Source organism: Rhinopithecus roxellana, chromosome 19 (assembly GCF_007565055.1).
Source record: "Rhinopithecus roxellana isolate Shanxi Qingling chromosome 19, ASM756505v1, whole genome shotgun sequence".
NCBI lineage: Eukaryota > Metazoa > Chordata > Mammalia > Primates > Cercopithecidae > Rhinopithecus > Rhinopithecus roxellana.
Genome location: NC_044567.1, coordinates 70,523,457 through 70,548,567, shown reverse-complemented (window position 1 = coordinate 70,548,567; position 25,111 = coordinate 70,523,457). Strand labels below are relative to the sequence as shown.

Below are 25,111 nucleotides of genomic sequence, written 5' to 3'. Positions count from 1 at the left end.
CAGAGGACGGGAGCAGTGACTCATACCTGTAATCCCAGCACTTTGGGAGGCTGTGGCTGATGGATCACTAGAGGTCAGGAGTTCGAGACCATCCTGGCCAACATGGTGAAACCCCATCTCTACTAAAAATACAAAAATTAGCCAGGTGTCATGGTGGGTGCCTGTAATCCTAGCTACTCAGGAGGCTGAGGCAGGTCAGGAGAATTGCTTAAACCCAGGAGGCAGAGGTTGCAGTGAGGCGAGATCATACCATTGCACTCTAGCCTGGGTGACAGAGTGATTCCATCTCAAAAAAAAAAAAAAAAAAAAAAAAAAAAGAGGCAAGACTAGAATCTAACGACAGGTGTATGATAGTTTTTAAAACATAATTCTCCTCTCTCCTCTCTCCTCTCTCCAGTTTCCCATTTTTACTAAAGACAAATCATGGTAGGTCAAATTTGCTTTACTATACTTGGTCAGATTATTTGCATAAAGTTCAGCAAGAATAATTATTTTTTACATAGGCTTTTTATTTTGTTTGTTTATTTATTCATTTATTTATTTTTTGAGACAGAGTCTCACTCTGTTGCCCAGTCTGGAGTGCAGTGGTTGGATCTTGGCTTACTGTAACCTCTGCCTCCAGGGTTCAAGCAATTCTTCTGCCTCAGCCTCCCAAGCTGCTGGGACTACAGGCTCATGCCACCACAGCTGGCTACTTTTTTTATTTTTATTTAGTAGAGACAGGGTTTGGCTGTAGTGGCTAGGCTGGTCTCAAATTCCTGACCTCAGGTGATCCACCCACTTTGGTGTCCCAAAGTGCTGGCATTACAGGTGTGGGCCACTGTGCCCTGCCTCTCACATAGGCTTTTTAAATTGGCTGTGATGGAACTTTGTTCCATAGAAGGAATCTCAGATAAGAATTTTTTAAAGCTGAGCCCAGCCATGGATTTGTACCATCAAATGCCTATGAGTTGGGAGAATTCTTCTTTTCTTGATGTCCCAAGATAACTTAGGGCTCCTGGGCCTGTCAGAAAGCAACATTCTTTACTTACCACAAGTCAGGAACCCTGTACTGGAACTGTATAGACAAGGTAAGAGGCCAGTTTTCTCAAGGGGCTTTTATTGGCTCTGTAAGTCAAGTTTGATTCCTTAAAGAAAAGCACACCATTGCAGCCAAAGCCTTGATAAAACCACCAAGTTAAAAACTGGCAAAATAACCAGTTTCTCCAAACGTGTCCTGTTACACATGAAACAGATTCTTATTGAACGTATGCAAATAACCATATTGCCATAAGTTAAAAGTACTCACAAATAGTTTCCAAATTCTGGAGAATTAGGTAGAGAGAAACAAAATGCTCCAAATTTTGTTCACAGGAGTATACTTAATTGTTAAAAGCTGTCAGTAGCTCAAAATAAAAGTTTCCTTGACTCTGAAAAACAAAACAAATTTTTTTTTTTTTTTTTTTTGAGACGGAGTCTCGCTCTGTCGCCCGGGTTGGAGTGCAGTGGCCGGATCTCAGCTCACTGCAAGCTCCGCCTCCCAGGTTCACGCCATTCTCCTGCCTCAGCCTCCCGAGTAGCTGGGACTACAGGCGCCCGCCACCTCGCCCGGCTAGTTTTTTGTATTTTTTAGTAGAGATGGGGTTTCACCATGTTAGCCAGGATGGTCTCGATCTCCTGACCTCGTGATCCGCCCGTCTTGGCCTCCCAAAGTGCTGGGATTACAGGCTTGAGCCACCGTGCCCGGCCAACAAATGTTTTAAGCAAAAAGTCAAAAAGATTACTCAGTCTTCTATTAGTTCAGTCCCTGCAGTTCATTCCTGTTCTGCTTGATATTCATGAACAGTTCAGCTCTCCAGGAGTCCTGAAAGTGTTCCCTCTATTCTGATGTCACAATCTCCAAAGTTATCAGAAACCTGCATTCAAGAGCACCTGTTAGAGTTTTATAGCTGATTATGAAACCACCTTCTATCTGGGTGTGATGGTGCATGCCTGTAATCCTAGCTATGTGGGAGGTTAAGGCAGGACAGTTGCTTGAACCCAGGAGGTGGGGGTTGCAGTGAGCCAAGATCATACCACTGCACTCCAGTCTGGGCAACAGAGTGAGACCCTGTCTCAAAAAATTAAAAAGAAAGGCCGGGTGCAGTGGCTCACTCCTGTAATCCCAGCACTTTGGGAGGCCGAGGCAGGCGGATCTCAAGGTCAGGAGATCGAGACCATTCTGGCTAACATGGTGAAACCCTGTCTCTATTAAAAATACAAAACATTAGCCAGGTGTGGTGGCGGGTGCCTGTAGTCCCAGCTACTCGGGAGGCTGAGGCAGGAGAATGGCATGAACCCAGGAGGCAGAGCTTGCAGTGAGCCGAGATCGCGCCACTGCACTCCAGCCTGTGCGACAGAGACTCCATCTCAAAAAACTAAAAATAAAAATAAATGCAATAAATAAAACCACCTTCTAAAGAGGACCAAAACAAGACAACAATTGTCCGTGGATGACAAAAAGTTTTAGGGCAGTCATAGTCAAAGACCCAGTTGACAAGGAAATTTGTCACCTCTGTGGCACACAATAATTAACATAACAATTATAATTATTACTGATAACATACACTAAGTCATATCAGAATTATAGGAGTTTCCCATAATTTTGGAACACATACCAATAACAAATTTTTACAAATACAGCCCCCAAGAAAACCAAACACCATTTTATATTAAACAATGCTTCCTGTATAAGTTTTATACCAAATAAGCCAAATATGTCATTTTTGGACTTTAGGGACCCTAATATCTTAAAAGATTAATTGAGTCAGAAAAAGACACAATTTATAATTTGATTTTAGAAAGTTCGTCAAATATCAAAGGTTTAAAACACTTGATATCACAAAATAGGATCATAGGCCATTGTAAAATAAGTCATTGATTTAACCAAAGTGATAACTCAAGGACTTCAAAAAAAAGGCAAAAACCTTTATTCTTTGATAGAAAATACTTAATTTTCCAAACAATAAGCCCCAGTAAAAACAGCATGAAGCCAATTAAATTTTTTTCCAATTTTTTTTTTTTTTTTTCTTGAGATGGAGTCTTGCCCTGTCGCCCAGGCTGGAGTGCAGTGGTGTGATTTCCACTCACCGCAACCTCTGCCTCCTGGGTTCAAGTGATTCTCCTATCTCAGTCTCCCAAGTAGCTGGGATTACAGGCACCTGCCAGCACGCCTGGCTAATTTGTTTTTCTTTTTTTTTTTTTGAGACGGAGTCTCGCTGTGTCGCCCAGGCTGGAGTGCAGTGGCACGATCTCGGCTCACTGCAAGCTTCGTCTCCCAGGTTCACGCCATTCTCCCACCTCAGCCTCCGAGTAGCTGGGACTACAGGCGCCCGCCACCACGCCCGGCTAGTTTTTTGTATTTTTAGTAGAGACGGGATTTCACCATGTTAGCCAGGATCGTCTTGATCTCCTGACCTTGTGATCCACCCACCTCGGCCTCCCAAAGTGCTGAGATTACAGGCTTGAGCCACCGCGCCCGGCCAATTTGTATTTTTTTAGTAGAGACAGGGTTTCCCCATGTTGGCCGGGCTGGTCTGAAAGTCCTGACCATGTGATTCGCCCGACTCGGCCTCCCAAAGGGCTGGGATTACAGGAGTGAGCCACCACACCAGGCCCCAAAATTTTATAAACAGTCTATAACATTTTAATCTTGACCATAAGATATAATTTCCATAACTTTTGTATAACCTTTACGACCTTTATTAAGGAGTCAGTTAATGCTCCAAGAAAACGTTGTTAATCAGACAAGAGGGCCCATATGGCTGATCTTGCATCAGTGTGCCTTTGACATTAATGGTTAATTTATAGAGAAACTGAATTTATTTTATTTCACAAAATCAGTCTTTACCATCTCACATGCCTTCTGCGATAGTCTCTGGGCCTTGAGGAGTTGAATAGCTTTAATTTGTGGCCGTTTGTCTCAGCAATACAGTTTATTTTGATTGACATCTTCTACTGGGCCTGAAGATGAGGCTTTAATTGATGTCAGTTTTTTTTTGTTTTTTTTTTTTTTTTTTTTTTTTTGAGACGGAGTCTCGCTCTGTCGCCCAGGCTGGAGTGCAGTGGCCGGATCTCAGCTCACTGCAAGCTCCGCCTCCCGGGTTCACGCCATTCTCCTGCCTCAGCCTCCCGAGTAGCTGGGACTACAGGCGCCCGCCAGGTCACCCGGCTAGTTTTTTGTATTTTTAGTAGAGACGGGGTTTCACCATGTTAGCCAGGATGGTCTTGATCTCCTGACCTCGTGATCCGCCCGTCTCTCGGCCTCCCAAAGTGCTGGGATTACAGGCTTGAGCCACCGCGCCCGGCCTGATGTCAGTTTTTAAGATTTAGCAGAATTTGGTGTCCTTCTGAGACCCAAGAATCAAAGCCCTGTAACTCAGTGTCACAAGGACTTTAAAAGCACACACAGAAAAATACACAGATGAAATAAACTTAATTTTTAAAAATTGTTTTTGGCCCACCACGGTGGCTCACACTTGTAATCCCAACACTTTTGGAGGCCGAAGTGGGTGGATCACCTGAAGCCAGGAGTTCGAAACCAGCCTGGCCAACATGGTGAAACCCTGTCCCTACTAAAAATACAAAAATTAGCCAGGAGTGGTGGCAGGTGCCTGTAATCCCAGCTACTCTGGAGGCTGACACAGGAGAATCGCTTGAACCTGGGAGGTGGAGGTTGCAGTGAGCCAAGATCAGGCCACTGCACTCCAGCCTGGGCGACAGAGTGAGATTCCATCTCAAAAAAAAAAAAAAAAGAAGAAATAAAGAAAAGAAAAGAAAAAAGAAAACAACCAAGAGTAGCCTCTGTTCCAATAACTGTTTTAGTCAATAAATCAGGTAGCACAATACAAAAGTAAGCAGTTTGGCCAGGCAAGGCAGGTGGATCACCTGAGGTCACGAGTTCGAGACCAGCCTGGCCAACATGGTGAAACCCCGTTTCTACTAAAAATACAAAAAATTAGTCAGGCGTGGTGACACACGCCTGTAATCCCAGCTACTCAGGAGGCTGAGGCAGAAGAATCACTTGAACACCGGAGGCAGAAGTTGCAGTGAGCACGATCGCACCACTGCACACCAGCCTGGGCACGACAGCGTGAGACTCCATCTAAAAAAATAAAAAAGTTTATTTTGCCAAGGTTGAGAGCATACACCTGTGATACAGCTTCAGGAGATCTTGATGACATGTATCCAAGGTAGTTAGGGAACAGCTTGGTTTCATACATTTTAGGGAGACATAAGACCTCAATCGATATATGTAAGATGTACATTGGTTTAGTCCAGAAAGGCGAGACAACTCAAGCACAGAGAGGGCTTCCAGGTCACAGGTAGGTGAGAGACAAACTGTTGCAATCTTTTCAGTTTCTGATTAGCCTTTCCAAAGCAGGCAATCAGATATGCTTTTTTTTTAAGACAGAGTTTCGCTCTGTCACCCAGCTGGAGTGCAGTGGCGTGATTGTGGCTCACTGCAACCTCCATTTCCCGCGTTCAAGCTATTCTCCTGCCTCAGCCTCCTGAGTAGCTGGGACTACAGGCGTGCACCACCACGCCCAGCTAATTTTTGTATTTTTAGTAGAGACGGGGGTGTCACCATGTTGACGAGGATGGTCTCGATATCCTAACCTCGTGATCTGCCCGCCTTGGCCTCCCAAAGTGATGGGATTACAGGCCTGAGCCACCATGCCCGGCCCCAGCTATGCATTTATCTCAGTGAGCAGAGGGATAACTTTGAGTAGAATGGGAGGCAGGTTTGCCCTAAGCAGTTCCCAGCTTGACTTTTTCTTTAGTTTAGTGATTTGGGGGCCCCAAGATTCATTTTCCTTTCACACTGGTATATCCCAAAGTTCTGGAACAGGATCGGGCACATAATAGGTACTCAATAGTTGATGAATTGAACCAGATTGAATTGAATCCTTCCCACAGTTCGCTACTCCTCTTTTTTTTTTTTTTTTTTTTTTTTTGAGAAGGAGTCTCACTGTGTCGCCCAGGCTGGAATGCAGTGGCAGGACTTCAGCTCACTGCAACCTCTGCCTCCCAGGTTCAAGCAATTCTCTTGCCTCAGCCCCCTAAGCAGCTAGGATTACAGGCATCCGCCACCACATCCAGCTAATTTTTGTACTTTTAGTAGGGACAGAATTTCAACACGTTGGTCAGGTTGGTCTTGAACTCCTGACCTCAAGGGATCTGCCCGCCTCGGCCTCCCAAAGTACTGGGATTACAGACATGAGCCACCGTGCCCAGCTTTTTTTTTTTTTTTTTTTTTTTGACACTCTTGCCCAGGCTGGAGTGCAGTGGCATGATCTCGACTCACTGCAACCTCTGCCACCTGAGTTCAAGCGATTCTCCTGCTTCAGCCTCCTGAGTAGCTGGGATTACCGGCGTGTGCCACTGTGCCTGGCTAATTTTTGTTATTTTTTTAGTAAAGACAGAGTTTCACCATTTGGCCAGGCTGGTCTCAAACTCCTGACCTCAGATGATCCGCCCAACTCAGCCTCCCAAAGTGCTGGGATTACAGGCCTGAGCTACCGCACCCGGCCTGTATTTCTTAAATGTATTTGAATGTATTTGATTGAGACCAGTCGCGGTGGCTCACTTGTAATCCCAGCACTTTGGGAGGCCGAGGCAGGCCGATCAGCTGAGGCCAGGAGTTTGAGACCAGCCTGGCCAACATGGTGAAACCCCGTCTCTACTAAAAATACAAAAAATAGCCGGGCGTGGTGGCAAGCGCTTGTAATCCCAGCTACTCTACTCGGGAGACTGAGGCAGGAGAATCGTTTGAACCTGGGAGGCAGACGTTGCAGCGAGCCGAGATTGTATCACTGCACTCCAGCCTGGGTGACAGAGTGAGTCTTGGTCTCATTAAAAAAAAAAAAAAAAAAAATTGATTGAAGTCTCATGTCTCCCGAAAATGTACAAAAGCAAGCTGCACCCCAACCACATTGGGCACATGTTCTCAGGATCTCCTGAGGGCTGAGTCACAGGCCATGCTCACTCATATTTGGCTCAGAATAAATCTCTTCAAATATTTTACAGAGTTTGACTCCTTTTGTCAACATCACCATCTATTTTATTTGTGTTTTATCTCATTCCAAAAAGAAACTGAGCTCCGAAAATCATATTATGCAATAAACATGAGACTATTTTTGCATGCACATGTTATTTATTATAAAATACTTTTGCGAAGACACTGAAAGTCTGTGATGTAATAATTCATTCTCCTACCAGCCTTACAGAGCAAAAGTTTTCTATTTTTTCATATTCCAAAGGTGCCATCATAGTTTCAAGTCTGTCTTCTGCCTTGTTCGCTTAGCATTGCTTTATAACCAATTTTCATGTCGCTACGTGGTCTTTGCAGCTATAATGTTTCCTGGAATATAATGTTGCATTAAATAGATTTCACCATTCCTGGTAGCAGCAACGTCCATCACCTACGAAACTCTCCATCATCCGTGTGGTTCCAGTGGGACAGCCAATCACAACAGCCTCCCTCTGGCCACGTGACTCGGGTTTGGCCAATCACAGTACCGTATTCCTCTGGCCACAGAGACTGGTCCGGGAATGAGCAGGTCGGCACAGACTCCTAGGGAAAGAGAAGCTTCTGGGCCTCTGAGAAAGAGAAGCTTTCTCCTTCCTCCAAGCTCAAGTTCCTCCAAGGCAGCAACAATCTAAGTCAGGAGCTGTCTGTGCCTTGGCCTTCTTCCTTACCCTGGAAACGGAGGAAACCAGTCAACAGTGGGAGAAAATGAGCCCCATACCTGAGGGAAGCAGAGCCAAGAGAGGGGGGAGGCCTGGTGGTGGCGCATGCCTGTAGTCTCAACTACTCCGGAGGCTGAGGCAGGAGGATCACTTGAGCCCAGGAGTTCGAGGCTGCAGTGGGCCAAGACCACGCCCCTGCACTCCAGCCTGGGTAACAGAGCAAGACCCTGTCTCAAAAAAAAAGCAGGGGATTACAATGATATTTGAGTCCCTTGGACTTCCCAGTTTCCAGAGGCATGACATTCCCTTTTGCGCTTGAGCTGGTTTTAGCTGGTTTTCTGTCACTTACTGCTGAAAGACTCTTGACCATTGCAATTTATCCCCTAGTGCAGAACTGGGAGACAGTCCTCCTAAGGAAACTCACAGTCTTTATCATTACAAATAATGAGTGTGGCTGGGCATGGTGGCTCACACCTGTAATCCCAGCACTTTGGGAGGCCGAGGCAGGTAGATCACTTAAGGTCAGGAGTTCATGACCAGCCTGGACAACAAGGTGAAACCCCGTCTCTACTAAAAATACGAAAATTAGCCAGGCGTGATGGCACGAGCCTATAATCCCAGCTACTCAGGAGGCTGAGGCAGGAGAATCGCTTGAACCTGGGAGGCAGAGGTTGCAGTGAGCCAAGATCACATGATTGTACTCCAGCTTGGGCGACACAGAGAGACTCCATCTAAAAAAAAAAAAAAAAAAAAAAAAGGCTTCAATTTGAAGTCTTTTTGAAATATTGTTGGCCGGGCGCGGTGGCTCAAGCCTGTAATCCCAGCACTTTGGGAGGCCGAGACGGGCGGATCACGAGGTCAGGAGATCGAGACCATCCTGGCTAACACGGTGAAACCCCGTCTCTACTAAAAAATACAAAAAACTAGCCGGGCGAGGTGGTGGCGCCTGTAGTCCCAGCTACTCGGGAGGCTGAGGCAGGAGAATGGCGGGAACCCGGGAGGCGAAGCTTGCAGTGAGCTGAGATCCGGCCACTGCACTCCAGCCTGGGTGACAGAGCAAGACTCCGTCTCAAAAAAAAAAAAAAAAAAAAAAAAAAAAAAAAAAAAAAAGAAATATTGTTAATAAAGTAACCCTAGGAGCTTCAATGTGATTGGTTTAGACTTTGCTTGGAGAGTCTGTTCTGGAAGGATGAAGGAGCCCTCAAGTGTCTGCCCCATCTCTTTGTGTCCACACCCAGCAGCCTCCTTCAGTCTTCCTCATGTCACTGACCTGTTGGTTGGGAAAAGTGGGTGTCAGGGAGAAGAGGCACTTAGACTGTTCCTTTAAAATCAGGTAGAGGGGTTTAGCCAAGCCAAGAGGCAGGGCATGACTGAGCGCTGTGGGAATCCAGGGAAGTGCAGGCACAGCAAAGAGAAAAGTAGGCACATCTGGAAAACTGTGAAAAGGAAACTTATCTGAAATGAAAAGAGGAACACATGGAGGCCATATGGTGAGCAATCACACAGGGCAGACAGACCCTGAAGGCTTCAGAGCAGAGGTAAGGGGAGTGGATCACAATAGTTTTTGTTTGTTTGTTTGTTTTTGAGACAGGGTCTTAAAATCGCCTTGCAAAGTTATAATGGAGGAAATTAGGACAGTGAAAGAAGTCAGACCTAACCAGTTCCATGTTGCTTCTAACCTTTAAGCTGTCCTTGTTCATTCCTTGGCGTAGGCTGAACTAACTTTGGGAAGGAATTCAGTTCATGGTTTGACTCGAAACCAAATTGATAATAGCCCTTAACCGAAAAGACCCCCTTCTTGCCTGGGGACTGGTCTGCCTTTGCAGGACTAATAAATTGACAAATTAGCTACGAGATTATAAATTAGTTTGGAGGTCATGCAGCCACTGGCTCCATGAATCAGCTGATGCCACTCAGACCTTAATCTGACATAACCAGTTCTGTCATCACACCCAGGAACAGAAGACAGCAAGAAAAACTCACTTCTAGCCCCTACAATTCCATCTCCAACCTGACCAATCAGCACGCCCCACTTCCCAAGCCCCTACCCCCTACCCGCCAAATGATCTTTAAAAACTCTGATTCTGCTTGGGGAGACTGATTTGAGTAATAATAAAACTCCCATTTCAGCTGGGCGCAATGGCTCTTGCCTATAATCCCAGTGCTTTGGGAGGCCAAGGTTGGTGGATCATGAGGTCAGGAGTTCAAGGTCAGCCTGGCCAACATGGTGAAACCCCATCTCTACTAAAAATACAAAAAATTAGCCGGGTGTGGTGGCGCACAACTGTAGTCCCAGCTACTCGGGAGGCTGAGACAGGACAATTGCTTGAACCCAGGAGACGGAGGCTGCCATTGCACTCCAGCCTAGGTGACAAAGCAATGCTCCGTCTCACAAAAAAAAAAAAAAAAAACAAGATTTGGTTTAGGAGTCATGCAGCTGAAGGTTGCAAGATTCTGAACCTCCCCAAATTGCTCCTGGGGATAACATCATTGTTGTAAAACCTAAGATCAGGGCTTGTGATATTTTGCAGACCCTGCACTCAGAGCATCATCTGGCAACACCCACATCAATAAACTGGTTCATCTGGTCCCACCCAGGAACCGACTCAGTGAAAGAGGAGAGTTTCAACTCCCTATGATTTCATCTCCCACCTGACCAATTAGCACTCCCCACTTTCCGATCCCCTACCCACCAAATTATCAAAAACCCTGATCTCTGAATTTTCAGGGAGATTGACTTGAGTGATAATGCAATCAATTTTGCATGTGTCATGGCTGGCCTCGTGTCAATTAAACTCTTTCTTTACTGCAGTGCCGTGGTCTTTATTTGTGCAGAGGCCAGGAGGAGCCTGCTGGGCAGTTACATTTCCACAGAGGATGCTAAGCTGGTGGAATATGGGCCCGGAAGTACTAGTGGCCATCAATGAGGTGGCCTGAGAATAAAACCAATATATGGCAGAGGTGGAGAGAGTCAGATTTGAGTTCCTGATTCTGCTGGCCTGAAGTCATATCTGTGTCTGGAGTTTTCAGTTGTGTGAGTCAATGAGTTCCCTTTTTGCAAGCTAGTTTGAGTTGGATTTCTGTCACTTACAACAACAAAACAATCCCTTATAAAGGGAGCTTATACAGGTTTTGGTCCAGGTGAAGATATACACAGACGAGCCTTCCACGCCACCACTAGGTGGAGTCTGAGCACTTCAGGTGCGGGGTCAGCCGCCAAGAGGAACCCATCAGTGTCTAGGCAACCAAGGAGGAGGCAAGAAAAACACAGCCACCAGCCCTCCAAGCCTCCGTGTGGTTCTGGCTCCCTCTCTATGGTACCACCCCTTCTTTCAGACATCTGGAAACTTTTATGTTCCCTATACAACTCCTCTCAACTCTGACTCAGGACATTGACATCCAGGAAAAAATGATAACAGCCTACAATAAATCAAGACAGCATGATATTGGTCAAAGACTAGACACACAGATCAAGGGAACAGAACAAATATAGAAAACAGATTTTTTACAAAGGACCAAAGGAAGAAGAAGAAAAAAGAAGAAGAAGGAAGAAGAAGAAGGAAGAAGAAGAGGAGGAAGAGGAGGAAGAGGAAGAAGAAGAAGGAGAAAAAGAAGAAGTAGAAAAAGAAGAGAGGAGGACGAGGGAGAAGAAACCAAACCCAGACCTCACATAGTTTACAAAAATTAACTCAAAATGGATCATAGATCTGAATGTAAAAAGTAAAACTATAGGCCGGGCGCGGTGGCTCAAGCCTGTAATCCCAGCACTTTGGGAGGCCGAGACGGGTGGATCACGAGGTCAGGAGATGGAGACCATCCTGGCTAACACTGTGAAACCCCGTCTCTACTAAAAAATACAAAAAACTAGCGGGGCGAGGTGGCGGGCGCCTGTAGTCCCAGCTCCTTGGGAGGCTGAGGCAGGAGAATGGCGTAAACCCGGGAGGTGGAGCTTGCAGTGAGCTGAGATCCGGCCACTGCACTCCAGCCCGGGCGACAGAGCGAGACTCCGTCTCAAAAAAAAAAAAAAAAAAAAGACCGGGCGCGGTGGCTCAAGCCTGTAATCCCAGCACTTTGGGAGGCCGAGACGGGCGGATCACGAGGTCAGGAGATCGAGACCATCCTGGCTAACACGGTGAAACCCCGTCTCTACTAAAAAATAGAAAAAACTAGCCGGGCGAGGTGGCGGGCGCCTGTAGTCCCAGCTACTCCGGAGGCTGAGGCAGGAGAATGGTGTAAACCTGGGGGGCGGAGCTTGCAGTGAGCTGAGATCCGGCCACTGCACACCAGCCTGGGCGACAGAGCGAGACTCCGTCTCAAAAAAAAAAAAAAAAAAAAAAGAAATTAGCTAGAAAATAAATAAGTATATTGGATTATAACTCAAAGTATAAATGTCCATGAGTCCATCCCAATTAAATAAATGGTTGAATAAATAATGGGGGATATCTCATATGAAAGAACTCCATACCGGGAGTGGTGGCTCACAGCTGTAATCCCAGCACTTTGGGAGGCTGAGGCGGGTGGATCATCTGAGGTCAGGAGTTCGAGACCAACCTGGCCAACATGGTGAAATCCCGTCTCTACTAAAAATACAAAAATTAGCTGGGCGTAGTGGTGACTGCCTGTAATCCCAGCTACTCGGGAGGCTGAGGCAGGAGAATCACTTGAACCCGGGAGGCAGACGTTGCAGTGAGCCGAGATTGTGCCATTGCACTCCAGTCTGGGCAACAGAGTAAGACTCCATCTCAAAAATAAAATAACCTCCAAATAATGTATTTATATACTCCCCTTTCAAGGAGGGAGAGGCATAACTTCCTACTTAATGTGAACTGTGCTTAGTGACTTCCTTCCAAAATGTACAATATGGAAAGGGGAAAAAAAAGAAAAATATTGGGAGGCTGAGGCAGAGAATTGCTTGAACCTGGGAGGTGGAGTTTCAGTGAGCTCAGATCATGCCACTGCACTCCAGCCTGGGCGACAGACTGAAACTCCATTAAAAAAAAAAAAAAAAAAAAAGAATAATGTTATAATGGGAAAAACTGACAAATGCCACCTCAGCCAGATGATCAAGGTCAATATCAACAGTGATGAGTCATGTTGATAGTATGTATCAAGTCATGTTGATAGTATGTATTCTTTAATGTGAACTGTGCTTAGTGACTTCCTTCCAAAATGTACAATATGGAAAGGGGAAAAAAAGAAAAATGTTATATCGGGAGGCTGAGGCTGGAGAATCGCTTGAACCCAGGAGATAGAGGTTGCAGTGAGTGGAGATCGAACCATTGCACTCCAGCCTGGACAAGATTGAAAAAAAAACAGGAGCTACAGACATGACAATTCAATGTAATTTGGTATCCTGGATGGGATTCTGGAACAGAAAAAGGACTTTGAGCAAAAACCAATGAAATCTGAATAAAGCATCCACTGTATCTCTCTCTCTCTCTCTCTCTCTCTGTTTTTTTTTTTTAGACAGTCTGGCTCTGTCACTAGGTTGGAGTGCAGTGGCGCCATCTCGGCTCACTGCAACCTCTGCCTCCTGGGTTCAAGAGATTCTCCTGTCTCAGCCTCCTGAGTAGCTGGGAATACAGGCATGAGCCACCATGCCCAGCTAATTTTTGTATTTTTCGTAGAGATGGGGTTTCACCATGTTGGCCAGGATAGTCTTGATCTCTTGACCTCATAATACGCCCGCCTCGGCCTCCCAAAGTGCTGAGATTACATGCGTTAGCCACCGCGCCCAGCTTGTATCTCTTTTTTTTAATCTTCTTTTTTAGAAACAGGATTTCATCATTTTGCCCAAGTGGGTCGTGAACTCCTGGGCTCAAGCAATCCTCCTGCCTCAGCCACTCAAAGTGCTGGAATTACAGGTGAGCCACCGCACCCAACATGAACTCAAGATTTAAAACAATGATGAAATCTTGGCCGGGCGCAGTGGCTCACGCCTGTAATCCCAACACTTTGGGAGGCCGAGGCGGGCGGATCACGAGGTCAGGAGATCGAGGCTATCCTGGTCTAACACGTGGTCTCCACTAAAAATACAAAAAATTAGCCGGGCGTGGTGGCAGGGGCCTGTAGTCCCAGCTACTAGGGAGTCTGAGCCAGGAGAATGGCGTGAACCTGGGAGGCGGAGCTTGCAGTAAGCTGAGATCGCGCCACTGAACTCCAGCCTGGGCGACAGAGCGAGACTCCGTTTCAAAGAAAAAGAAAAGAAAAGAAAAAACAAAGCCTAAGGATTTAACCAAGTTCCTTCCTCCATCCTTCAGGCCTCCCACCCTCGGCGCCCGCGGCCAGCCACGGCCACATCCAGCCACGCCCCGGAGCTAGAACCTGCTGCACTACCCGGCGCAGCCTCAGGATACTGGCTCCGCAGCACAGGTGTGTCCCTCTCCCTGCTCAGGCCGGTCGGCGGCTTCCGGGCTCTCCGGGCGCTGGCACCAAGCATGGCGTGGACCTAAACTTAGGTGACCCCACCCGGTCACAACCCGGGGTAGGAAGCTAAAGAAGGGAGCCGTTCGCCCACCCGAGGGGCGGTCCCAGCACCCCAGTGGGGAACTGCTGCGCTCGGCCTCTGTGTTCGATCGGGAACCCAGGTCTCTTTCCTGCCAATGACAAAACCTTCGCGTCCCAGGCCTCCTTTCCGGAGCCGGAGTCCGCGGCCAAGCGCTGGTGGCGGGGCGGGGAGAGTTAATTCCAACTGCCTCCGGCTGATTCCGGGGACCGGAGCGCCGAGAGCTCCTCCCATTGGCCGCGGAGCCGGTTCGGCGCTGATTGGCTGAGGGCCTCGGCTGCGGCTCTCGAAGGCTCCCCATTGGCCCAGCGCTCCAGTGGCAGGAGTGTGGCTGCCTGGCCTCCGCAGGGTACCCGGGGTTGAAGCTGCTGCGAGCTCCGGTGGCTGCCTGGGTCCTGACTTCTTTCTCGGATCCAGATCTCGTTGCTGGCTCGAGGAAATCACCGGCTTTTCTCCCGGATCCTTTTCTTCTCTAACCTGCTGGCTTTCTTTTTCCTGCCTGCCTGGCTTCCATCTCCCAGCTCCGCGGTTCCCTCCTCTACTCCCCTGCCCCCGTCGCCCGCCATCCTGAGCCATCCCACCTGCCACCTTCTGTCTTTTGCCCCTCCTTGACCTCAGAGGATCCTGCCATAAGCTTCTCACCAGAATCTCCTAGATTTCTGTCTCTTCCCTGCTTGCCAGCTCCTGACTCCCAAATTCCAGCTGACCACTTCCATTTGACGACTTGACATTTGACCCTGACACCCTTGACTGCAAACCTAAATTCTTACCTTCTGCAGCCTGTACTGCTGAAACAGGCCTTCCCCCTGTCTTCCAACCCCGCTTTCTGACGCCCATTTTTACTTTCTTACTCTTGGGCCAGTCCCTGCTACAGTTATCCCATCATGGACTTCTTGATGAGTGGCCTGGCAGCCTGCGGGGCCTGTGTATTCACCAATCCCCTGGAGGTGGTGAAGACCAGGATGCAGTTGCAGGGAGAACTGCAGGCCCCTGGCACATACCAGCGGCACTACCGAAATGTCTTCCATGCATTCATCACCATCGGCAAGGTGGATGGCCTGGCTGCCCTGCAGAAAGGCCTGGCCCCCGCCCTCTTATACCAGTTCCTGATGAATGGCATCCGTCTGGGCACCTATGGACTGGCTGAGGCTGGGGGCTACCTGCACACAGCCGAAGGCACCCACAGTCCTGCCCGCAGCGCAGCGGCTGGGGCCATGGCTGGGGTCATGGGAGCCTACTTGGGGAGCCCCATCTACATGGTAAGAAGAGGATTCTTGCCTGGGACTTACAGGGCAGATCCTTGTTGTAAAATAGGAGCCTGGTCTTTCCAAGGGCATAGGTGGCAGGGTGCTACCCCACTGCAAGCAGGGAAAGGCATCAGGAAAGAGCTGGTAGGCTTTGGAGTCTTCTGACCTGCCCTATACACACCCATCTGATGGACACGATTGAATGTATTGATTAAGATTATTGACTTTGGGCCGGGCGCGGTGGCTCAAGCCTGTAATCCCAGCACTTTGGGAGGCCGAGACGGGCGGATCATGAGGTCAGGAGATCGAGACCATCCTGGCTAACACGGTGAAACCCCGTCTCTACTAAAACATACAAAAAAATTAGCCAGGCGAGGTGGTGGGCGCCTGTAGTCCCAGCTACTTGGGAGGCTGAGGCAGGAGAATGGCGTGAACCCGGGAGGCGGAGCTTGCAGTGAGCTGAGATCCGGCCACAGCACTCCAGCCTGGGCGGCAGAGCGAGACTCCGTCTCAAAAAAAAAAAAAAAAAAAAAAAGATTATTGACTTTGGAGCCGGTCACCGTGGCTCATGCCTGTAATCTCAGCACTTTGGGAGGCCAAGGCGGTAGGATCACGAGGTTAGAAGATCCAGACCATCCTGGCTAACACGGTGAAACCTCGTCTCTACTAAAAAATACAAAAAATTAGCTGGGCATGATGGCAGGCCCCTGTAGTCCCAGCTACTCGGGAGGCTCAGGCAGGAGAATTGTGTGAACCCGGGAGGCAGAGCTTGCAGTGAGCCGAGATCACGCCACTACACTCCAGCCTGGACAACAGAGCAAGACTCTGTCTCAAAACAAACAAAAAAAAGATTATGGGCTTTGGAATCAGCCTTTCTGGAACTAAAGTCCTGGCTTTGAAAATTACTAGTTGGTGAGCTTCAGTTGCCACATCTGTAAAATGGCAATAATTGTAGTGGCCTTTCTGTGTGATTATTGGGAGGATGGAGGGAGACAAATGCGGTAGACATGGAAGCATTAGTGCGAATCCTGGCAGAGAGTAAGCATTTGGTAGCATTGTTTTCATTATTATGTGTTGATATTGAGGTTGGATTTGTGAAGGGGAGGATAAGGAATTTAACATACGTCAGAGAGTGTAGGGATCAGGAAGATCCTGGTTATTACAGAATTAACAATCTCAACATCTGCCCCTTTGAGTTATCTGGTATAGGTGAAAGGTCAAGAGCCTGAGGCCCAGAGAGGGGAAGTGATCCACTCAAGGTCACATAGCTGTTTATTGCTAGGACTAGGCCCTGCTTAGTGCTCCTAAGAGCAAAAGAGACTGGGAAGTAGTGCGTCCTGTAGCAGAGGCAGTCTGGTCTCATTCGCAGGGTTTGAGTTTCAGGGACAGTGGTCTCTCCAAAGTCGACTAGATACCTTTATGGGGAGTGGGGGCTAGAGAGCAAGTTTTGCCCAGAGTCTGATGGGGAGCCTGATAGAAGTGGTGGCTGGAGATCCGGTCTGGGAATGGGAGCTGGCATGAGAGGCTGGACACCCAGGTCTTGCCTAATATGCCTAAGGAAATATTGCCATTCTCCAACCACTCCACCCCCAACTGCTAGCCCCAAGGGAAGAAGGATATGAAGGGGGTGGGGTGTCTTGCAGTGCTGGGAGATCCATCCCCCCGCAGCTGGAGCCTAGAGACAGAGTCTTTTTTGTTAACCAATTTGTTAAGTAGGAACAACAATAATTATCAGAATAAGAGGATATTCATTGCTGAACACCCTAGAGGAAATGTGAGGGGGTCAGACATTTGGTTCTGACGTAGGAGGATGGCCACTGGGGCATAAGCTATGATATTCTCTTGTTCGCAGGTGAAGACACATCTGCAGGCACAGGCAGCCTCAGAAATTGCTGTAGGGCACCAGTATAAGCATCAGGTGAGAGTTCCCAAGTCTGCCAAAGTCCCTGATCATCCTTTCTCTTTTCCCCTAGCTTTCTGCCTGTACCCAACAGCTCCAATCCCAGCCGTTGCTCTGCTCAACCCATTAGTTCTGTCCCATTTTGTCCCTGAAGCCTACCCAGACCCTCTTTCCTTTTTTTTTTTTCAGACGGAGTCTCGCTCTGTTGCCCAGGCTGAAGTGCAGTGGCATGATCTCAGCTCCCTGCAACCTCTGCCTCCTGGGTTCAAGCGATTCTCCTGCCTCAGCCTCCCAAGTAGCTGGGACTACAGGTGTGCACCACCACACCCAGCTAAATTTTGTTTTGTTTTGTTGAGACAGAGTCTCATTCTGTTGCCCAGGCTGGAGTGCAGTGGCGCGGCCTCGGCTCACTGCAACCTCTGCCTGCTGAGTTCAAGTGATTCTCCTGCTGCAGCCTGTTGAGTAGCTGGGATTACAGCCATGTGCCACCACGTCCAGCTAATTTTTGTATTTTTAGTAGAGACAGGGTTTCACCATGTTGGTCAGGCTGGTCTCGAACTCCTGAACTTGTGATCCGCCCGCCTCAGCCTCCCAAAGTGCTGGGATTACAGGCATGAGCTGCTGCACCTGGCAATTTTTGTATTTTTAATAGAGATGGGGTTTCACCACGTTGGCCAGGCTAGTCTCAATCTCCTGACCTCAGGTGATCCACCCACCTTGGCCTCCCAAAGTGCTAGGATTACAGGCATAAGCCACCACGCCCAACGCCTCTTTCCAGTATGTATTCCAGTTCCTCTAATTTTCTGCCCCCGTTTCTCCTGACCAGTGAATGCCCTCACTTCCATGCATCCCACCCCAGTTCTTGGGAGCCCAGGGAGGGAACAGTGGGGTGACTAGACAACCAAGGGCCCCATTCTGGCTCTAAGCCCACATTGAACTGTTTGTCTGGACGACAGGTTCCTATTAAGCACCCATCCTTGGCAGTGTTAGGATGGCAGCCCCTGATGCTGGGCTGTCTGAACCCCACCCCCTGGTCTTCCCCACACTAGGGCATGTTTCAGGCGCTAACCGAGATTGGCCAGAAACATGGTCTGGTGGGGTTGTGGCGTGGGGCTCTGGGCGGCCTGCCCCGAGTTATCATCGGTTCCTCCACCCAGCTGTGCACCTTCTCATCCACCAAGGACCTCCTGAGCCAGTGGGAGGTACTGCCTGGGAAATGGGTGGGTCTGTTTTGGGAAGGGGGGAAGGGGAGGGCAAGCTGCACTGGGCCCTGGAGGAGACGGTGCCCCACATTCAAAGGTGAGGGAGTGGCAGGAGGGCTTGGAGGTCACTGACTCTTTAGACCCTTCCCGCAGTTCTCTTGTCACTTCCTCCCAGAAGGGGTACCTGAGCCTTCAGGGTACCCTGGCCTTCCTCCTTCTCAGTGTTTTTGCACTGTTATAACTGGTGCGGTGGAAGCTCCCCGAGTTACCAGCATCTGTGTCCCCAGGGCAGGGACTGTCCTGTCCTTGGGGTGGAATGGTTGGCTGGTTGACAATGCTCTTCCTCTCTACCCCCTTAGATCTTTTCTCCTCAGAGCTGGAAGTTGGCTCTGGTGGCTGCCATGGTGAGTGGCATTGCAGTGGTCTTGGCCATGGCACCCTTTGATGTGGCCTGCACAAGGCTCTACAACCAGCCCACAGATGCACAGGGCAAGGTAAGGAAGTGCTCTGGGATGCAGGCAGGGAAGCAGGGGTTCGGGGAGGCAAATTGCGGGTGCAGGTGGGATAGCCTGAAATGCAGCCTGTGGAGGAGCTGCCCCTGGTGGGCTCTGACAAACTCCTTCTCTGTGCTCTCCCTCCCTCTCTGACATGCTCTCAGGGCCTCATGTACCGGGGGATACTGGACGCTCTGCTGCAGACAGCTCGGACCGAGGGCATTTTTGGCATGTACAAGGGTATAGGTGCCTCCTACTTCCGCCTCGGCCCCCACACCATCCTCTCCCTCTTCTTCTGGGACCAGCTACGCTCCCTCTACTACACATACACTAAATAACAGCCTTTCTCCCAGACTCCACCAAATGAGCACTCCTTGGCCATTTGTGCCTCCACCACTATGTCCTGGTGACTACTGATAGGTGACCTTTCATCCATCCATGAGGGACAGCCAACCCCACTCCCCATCTGTTCTCAGGGTTGAACACTACAAGCGTTTCCCTTCTTTCCTTGGGTGTTACTTTAAACCTTCCCTACCCATTCCCTGGGTAATTCACACCCCTCTCTCAGGGCTGAACCAGTCATCCCAAAGTGTATTTCCTCCCTCTCACCACTGCCACACTTGAGTCCCTCCTGCTCCCATGAACAGCTTTAAACTCCTCCCTCCAAAACCAAAGGGAATTGGGAGACCCAATTCCCAGGTGTCTGGGACCCAGGCATCTTGTTAGATTCAAAGGCACAGAGATTATATTGATTATAAAGCAAGTTTATTCTGAAGAGGGATTGTCTTATGTTTATGCACAGGGAAGAAATGAGAGGAAACCCTCTTTTCAACCTCTTTTCCCCTTCACAGAACCGAGTCCCCAAGTTCTCAGCAACATCATACAGTGCTTCAGCACCTTTACTGGGGACCAAAGATGTTGGGATCATGAAGGGTCAGACTGGTCACCAGCTGTTGAAAGTCACCCAGGCTCCAGGGTGGAGGTGACAGATTTTCAGGGCCAAGAGATGACCTGTTGTCAGGGCTTGGGGTGGGGAAACAGATGGAGAGAGAACATCATCCAGGCCTGAGGTTTGGAAATTGCCAATTTCGGTTCCAGAGGACCTGGGTATCAGTTACCCCAAACCTCTGGCCCACTCCTGCTTCCTTGGAGGATCCCACCAGTGAGTCTCCCTGTTCTGTCCCTCCCAGCCCAATTCTCCTGGGAACCCAGTCATGAGATACCCGCCCGTTCCTTCCTCCTTACGGGGGCTGATTGAAGGTGAGCAAGAGATCAGTCTGGTACTGGGGCAGCCTCAGCAAGGCCTGATGAAGTGTCACATCCTTTGCTACCTAAGGGGATCAGAGTCAGGATGCTTACCTGGATCTCTGCGCCCCCGCTACCGCCCTTCCAGGACATTGCACACTCTCAGGCCCTCACCTGCTGGTTTTCCTTAGCTATCTGCTGCTTGCCAGAGAGGACCCAGGCTTCTTGACAGCAGCCCCTCAGGGCCAGGTTCTCCAAACTGAGAGGCTGAACAGACTCCACATGGACAGCCCTAGCCCCCTGCACGCCACCAACATCCTCAAAGTGGTACCTGGAGTAGGGAAGCGGGGTCAGGAAGGGACATCTCTGGCCGCCTCCCCGGGAGCATCTTTAAGTCGCACGGCTGGCTCCCGGCCCCTGCATGTTCTCACTGCCCAGATTAACCGTCGGCCGCGGGTCCCGCCCACTGCCCCGGCCCCGCCCCTGCCATTGGCCAGCCCAGGGCCCTTCCCTCACCGGGCAGCCGCTTCACCCTGCACGTGGGCCTGCAGCTCGAGAAGTTCCACGATCAGGCTCTGGTCCGTCACGGGATGGCAGAAAACTTCTTGATTGTCCGGGACCGGTCGGAGGTCGCTGGAGTGAGGCAAGGCAGACCCTGGTTGACCCCGGTCTCTTCCCACAACCCACCCAGTCAGCCGCCCCTGGGCGCCCCGGCCTTCTCACCTTACGTCAATGGCCCCCGTGGGGAGGATGGCGGAAAAGGCGCCCCCGAACAGCGGGCAGTCTCTCATGGGCTCCATGGGCCTGAGGCTGGGTTATGGGCATTAGAAAGGTTTAAAAGAAGCCCACATTGGGTCACGTGGCAGCGGCTCCCTGGGTTTCGCAGCTGCCACCGCCACCTGGGTCTAGCTTAGCTCCCGGATCCTTTAAGATTTGGTTCCGCCCCGCGTTATCGCTGGCCAATCAGCGCCAAGGCCCTGGGGGCGGGGGTCAGCGGCGTTGCTCCGGAAGCTGCGCTCTTAGGAGGGCGCCGGGCGGGACGGTGGGGTCTGGCTTGGGGTTAGGGTCTGCCTCCTGGGTTCAAGTGATTCTCCTGCCCCAACCTCCTGAGTAGCTGGATTACAGGCATTCACCACCATGCCGAGCTAATTTTGTATTTTTAGTAGAGACAGGGTTTCTCCATGTTGGTTAGGCTAGTCTCGAACTTTCAACCTCAGGTGATCCACCTGCTTCGGCCTCCCAAAGTGCTGGGATTATTACAGGCGTGAGACACCGTGCTCAGCCCAGACCTAATATATATTGTTGAGTGATTGAATAAACTGAGTGCAAATGTCCAGAACCCAGGAGATCACCCATACCCTCATGGTTTCTAGATGTCACCTGCTTCCCAGCCAAGAATTGGGCAAGAGGATTCTGATCTTGAGGCCATTCCACAGGGTTCCAAGTGCTGACCATACCTCTGGACCCTAATGATTTAGTGAAATGAAGCCAAATGGTGCGTATTTATTGGTCTCTTACCTTGCCAGGCCCTATGTGAAGGGCTGGAGATACATTTAGGACACAGCCCCTGATGCCTCACTGAAGGTGTAAAAGGAACAGTGGAGCACACTTGGAGTCTTTTTTTGTTTTTTGTTTTTTTTTTTTGAGAGGCGGTCTCACTGTTGCCAAGGCTCGACTGTAGTGGTGGTACAATCATAGCTCACTACAGCCTCAACCTTGTGGGCTCAAGCCATCCTCCTGCCTCAGGCTCCTGAGTAGCTGGGACTACAGGCACGCACCACCATGCTCGGGTAATTTTTGTTTTTTATTTATTTATTTATTTATTTATTTATTTATTTATTTATTTATTTAGAAATGGAGTCCCACTGTGTTGCCCAGGCTGGTCTCGGACTTCTGGTCTCAAGTGATCCTTCTGCCTTGGCCTCCCAAAGTGATGAGATTGAGTGATAAGACTCAAAGTGGTGAGCCACCATGCCTGGCCCACACTTTGAGTCTTAAAGGTTGACTCACAATTCAGTAGGACATCCTAGGGGTATTCTAGCCGGGGGAACATCAGGAGCAAAAACTTGGAGATGAGAGGGCATGTTTTGGGGAAAGCAAGTGTATCCGTTTGGCAAGAGAGGGTAGGATGGGAATGGGTGGCAGGGAGCTGCGAACATGGTCAGGTGTGCAGGGTTTTTGTAGCACACACTAAGGAGCTTGACTCCTCATTCCTTACTACAGCCATCAGACTCCTCTCTGAGTCTCATTTCATCTTTAAAATGCTGTTGGGGGGCCAGGCACCGTGGCTCATGCCTGTAATCCCAGCACAGCGGGAGGCCAAGGTGGGGCAGATCACTTGAGATCAGGAGTTCGAGACTAGCCTGGACAACATGATGAAACCCCATCTCTACTAAAAACAGAAAAATTAGCCGAGCGTGGTGGCGGGTTACTAGGGAGGCTAAGGTAGGAGAATTGCTTGAACCCAGGAGGTGGAGGCTGCGGTGAACTAAGATTGTGTCACTGTACTCCAGCCTGGACAACAGAGCAAGACTCCATCTAAAAAATGAAATAAAATGCTGTTAGGAAGAAATGAGATATGGATATAGTTGAGTCTGACCTATTTCTGGGTAAAGAGAGTGGAATAAGTCTGCTGTATGAGGAATTTGAGAGAGCGGGGACGTTACAGGCTCCAGAGGGAGAGAAGGAGCCCAGCCATGGGAAACCAAAGGAGCCAGGTCAGAGGAGTCCACCCCATGATGCTTCTCTGGGATGATTGACAGACTTCTCTGTCCCTCCCTCCCGCTTTGTGCCAGCCTGCTCTCCAGCCCCGTTCCCCACCAGGGGCATTACTGGCTGTGGCTGCTTTGGGAGCAGTCAAGCAGGTAGAGTCCTTGGAAACGGACCTACAAGGACATAGAAGTGAACAGGGTGCCTGCACCAGGCATAAGGGCGTGTGGAGGCCTATTACATGGGCCCAGAGGAGGTCACACTAGGTCAGGAAGGTTGAGAAAAAGCCCCCCCCAACTTCCTCATTTTGGGCGTGTGGCATGTCTCATGTTCTGCCATGAGCCCTGTGCAGCTGGGGACCCCTGGCCCTCCACAATTCTGTGGGCTCTTGGGGGGTGCTCAGCCAAACCTCTGGATGAATGGGGTGGAAGGCCACCCTCACTTGGCAAATCCCCACGCTTGGCTCCACTTCCCCTTCTCCCTTCACCTCTTTTTATTTTTTTTTTTTTTGTGCCTGTCACTTCTGCTGGCCCTGCCACCTCTCAACTCCCTCAAGTGTTCAAATCCCAACTTCCCAAGGGACAGGATCTAACTGGGTCGATTAGTTGTCATTCAATCTGCAAGTACCTATTTGGCAGGTTCTCCTGCCTGGCCACTCCTCAGGCCACCACCCAAATACAAGAGAGATCTCTGGTCCAGCTGGCTGTGGCTAGGATGATGAGTGTCAGGGGACAAATCTCAGTACAGAGATGGCCAGCAGCCACTTTTCTCAGGAGAATGTGAGGATGTGACTGGCTCTCAGTCCACTGGTTGCAAGTAGGCCTGCAACTGATTGATTCTCTACACCTGGGACATTCCCTTATTCAGTGCCCTGCATGCAGTTGATGCAGCTGTTTGCTTTGGGGACAAGAGTCCCAGCGACTCTCCCCTTTAGGGCACCAAGAGATGGACTCAAATCAGAGAGATACCACCACACCCAAAGTCAGGCATCCCTTTGAAAAGAGTTAGGGCAATAAGTATTTCTATTAAGCAGGGGTTTTCGTCTTTTTTTCTACTCAAATCAGAGAGATACCACCACACCCAAAGTCAGGCATCCCTTTGAAAAGAGTTAGGGCAATAAGTATTTCTATTAAGCAGGGGTTTTCGTCTTTTTTTCTACTGCAGACTGCTTTGGCAGTTTTGTGAAGCCCATGATCCCCTATTCAATATAATGTTATTGTTATTGTTATTTTTTCTGTTTTTTTGAGACAGGGTCTTATTCTGTCACCCAGGCTGGAGTGCAGTGGCACGATAACAGCTCACTGCAGCCTCAACCTCCTGGGCTCAAGCCATCCTCCCACCTTGGCCTCTCAAAGAGATTACAGGCATGGGCCAGGTGCGGTGGCTCACGCCTGTAATCCTAGCACTTTGGGAGGCCTAGGTGGGCAGATTGCTTGAGCTCAGGAGTTTGAGACCAGCCTGGACAACAAAGTGAGACTCTGTGTCTATTACAAAAAAAAAAAAAAAAAAATTCACCGGGCGTGGTGTCATATGCCTGTAGTGCCAGCTACTGCACTCTAGCCTGGGTGACAAAGGGAGACCCTGTCTCAAAATATTATGCATATTGAAAATAAAGATGGGCCAGGCGCAGTGGCTTACGCCTGTAGTCCCAGCACTCTGGGAGGCTGAGGCAGGTGAATCACTTGAGGTCAGGAGTTTGAGACCAGCCTGACCAACAGGGTGAAACCCTGTCTCTACTAAAAATACAAAATTAGCCGGGTGTGGTGCTACACACCTGTAATCGCAGCTACCTGGGAGGCTGAGCAGGAGAATCACTTGAACCGAGAGGCAGAGTTTACCGTGAGCCAAGATCATGCCATTGCACTCCAGCCTGGGCAACAAGAGCTAAACTCTGTCTCAAAAAAAAGAAAAGAAAAGAAAAAGATGAAATTTTTATCCAAGCTCATTGACTAAAGATTAAGAAGCCCAGCTATGAAGTATTTTGTGTATTTAGCCCTTTACTAGGCTTTAGGGGAGGGTCTAAAAATGGGTAAAACATAGCGCTTCTTTCTGGGCTTTCAGCCTGAACAGGAAGAGCTAGGGCGTGCTACAGTTCATAT

General features: G+C 49.3%; 2 protein-coding genes across 4 annotated transcripts; one reads left to right on the top strand and one right to left on the bottom strand.

The window, feature by feature from the left end:
• Window positions 1-14,418: 14,418 nt before the first annotated feature.
• SLC25A35 (solute carrier family 25 member 35) lies at window positions 14,419-19,833 on the top strand. Of its 2 annotated transcripts, XM_010362431.2 has the most exons (5): window positions 14,419-15,474; window positions 17,315-17,380; window positions 18,412-18,564; window positions 18,924-19,058; window positions 19,223-19,833. In XM_010362431.2, exons 1-5 carry the CDS (start codon window positions 15,100-15,102, stop codon window positions 19,394-19,396), a joined length of 903 nt encoding a protein of 300 aa, XP_010360733.1. In that variant the 5' UTR covers window positions 14,419-15,099; the 3' UTR covers window positions 19,397-19,833. The 2 variants fall into 2 exon arrangements, with proteins under 2 accessions (XP_010360733.1, XP_010360734.1); XM_010362432.2 differs by lacking the exon at window positions 18,412-18,564.
• RANGRF (RAN guanine nucleotide release factor) lies at window positions 19,807-21,362 on the bottom strand. Of its 2 annotated transcripts, XM_010362433.2 has the most exons (5): window positions 21,027-21,362; window positions 20,820-20,936; window positions 20,478-20,634; window positions 20,304-20,389; window positions 19,807-20,081 (listed from the first exon to the last, which is right to left on the bottom strand). In XM_010362433.2, exons 1-5 carry the CDS (start codon window positions 21,101-21,103, stop codon window positions 19,958-19,960), a joined length of 561 nt encoding a protein of 186 aa, XP_010360735.1. In that variant the 5' UTR covers window positions 21,104-21,362; the 3' UTR covers window positions 19,807-19,957. The 2 variants fall into 2 exon arrangements, with proteins under 2 accessions (XP_010360735.1, XP_030779765.1); XM_030923905.1 differs by lacking the exon at window positions 20,304-20,389 and having other exon boundaries at window positions 19,812-20,081.
• Window positions 21,363-25,111: the final 3,749 nt, after the last annotated feature.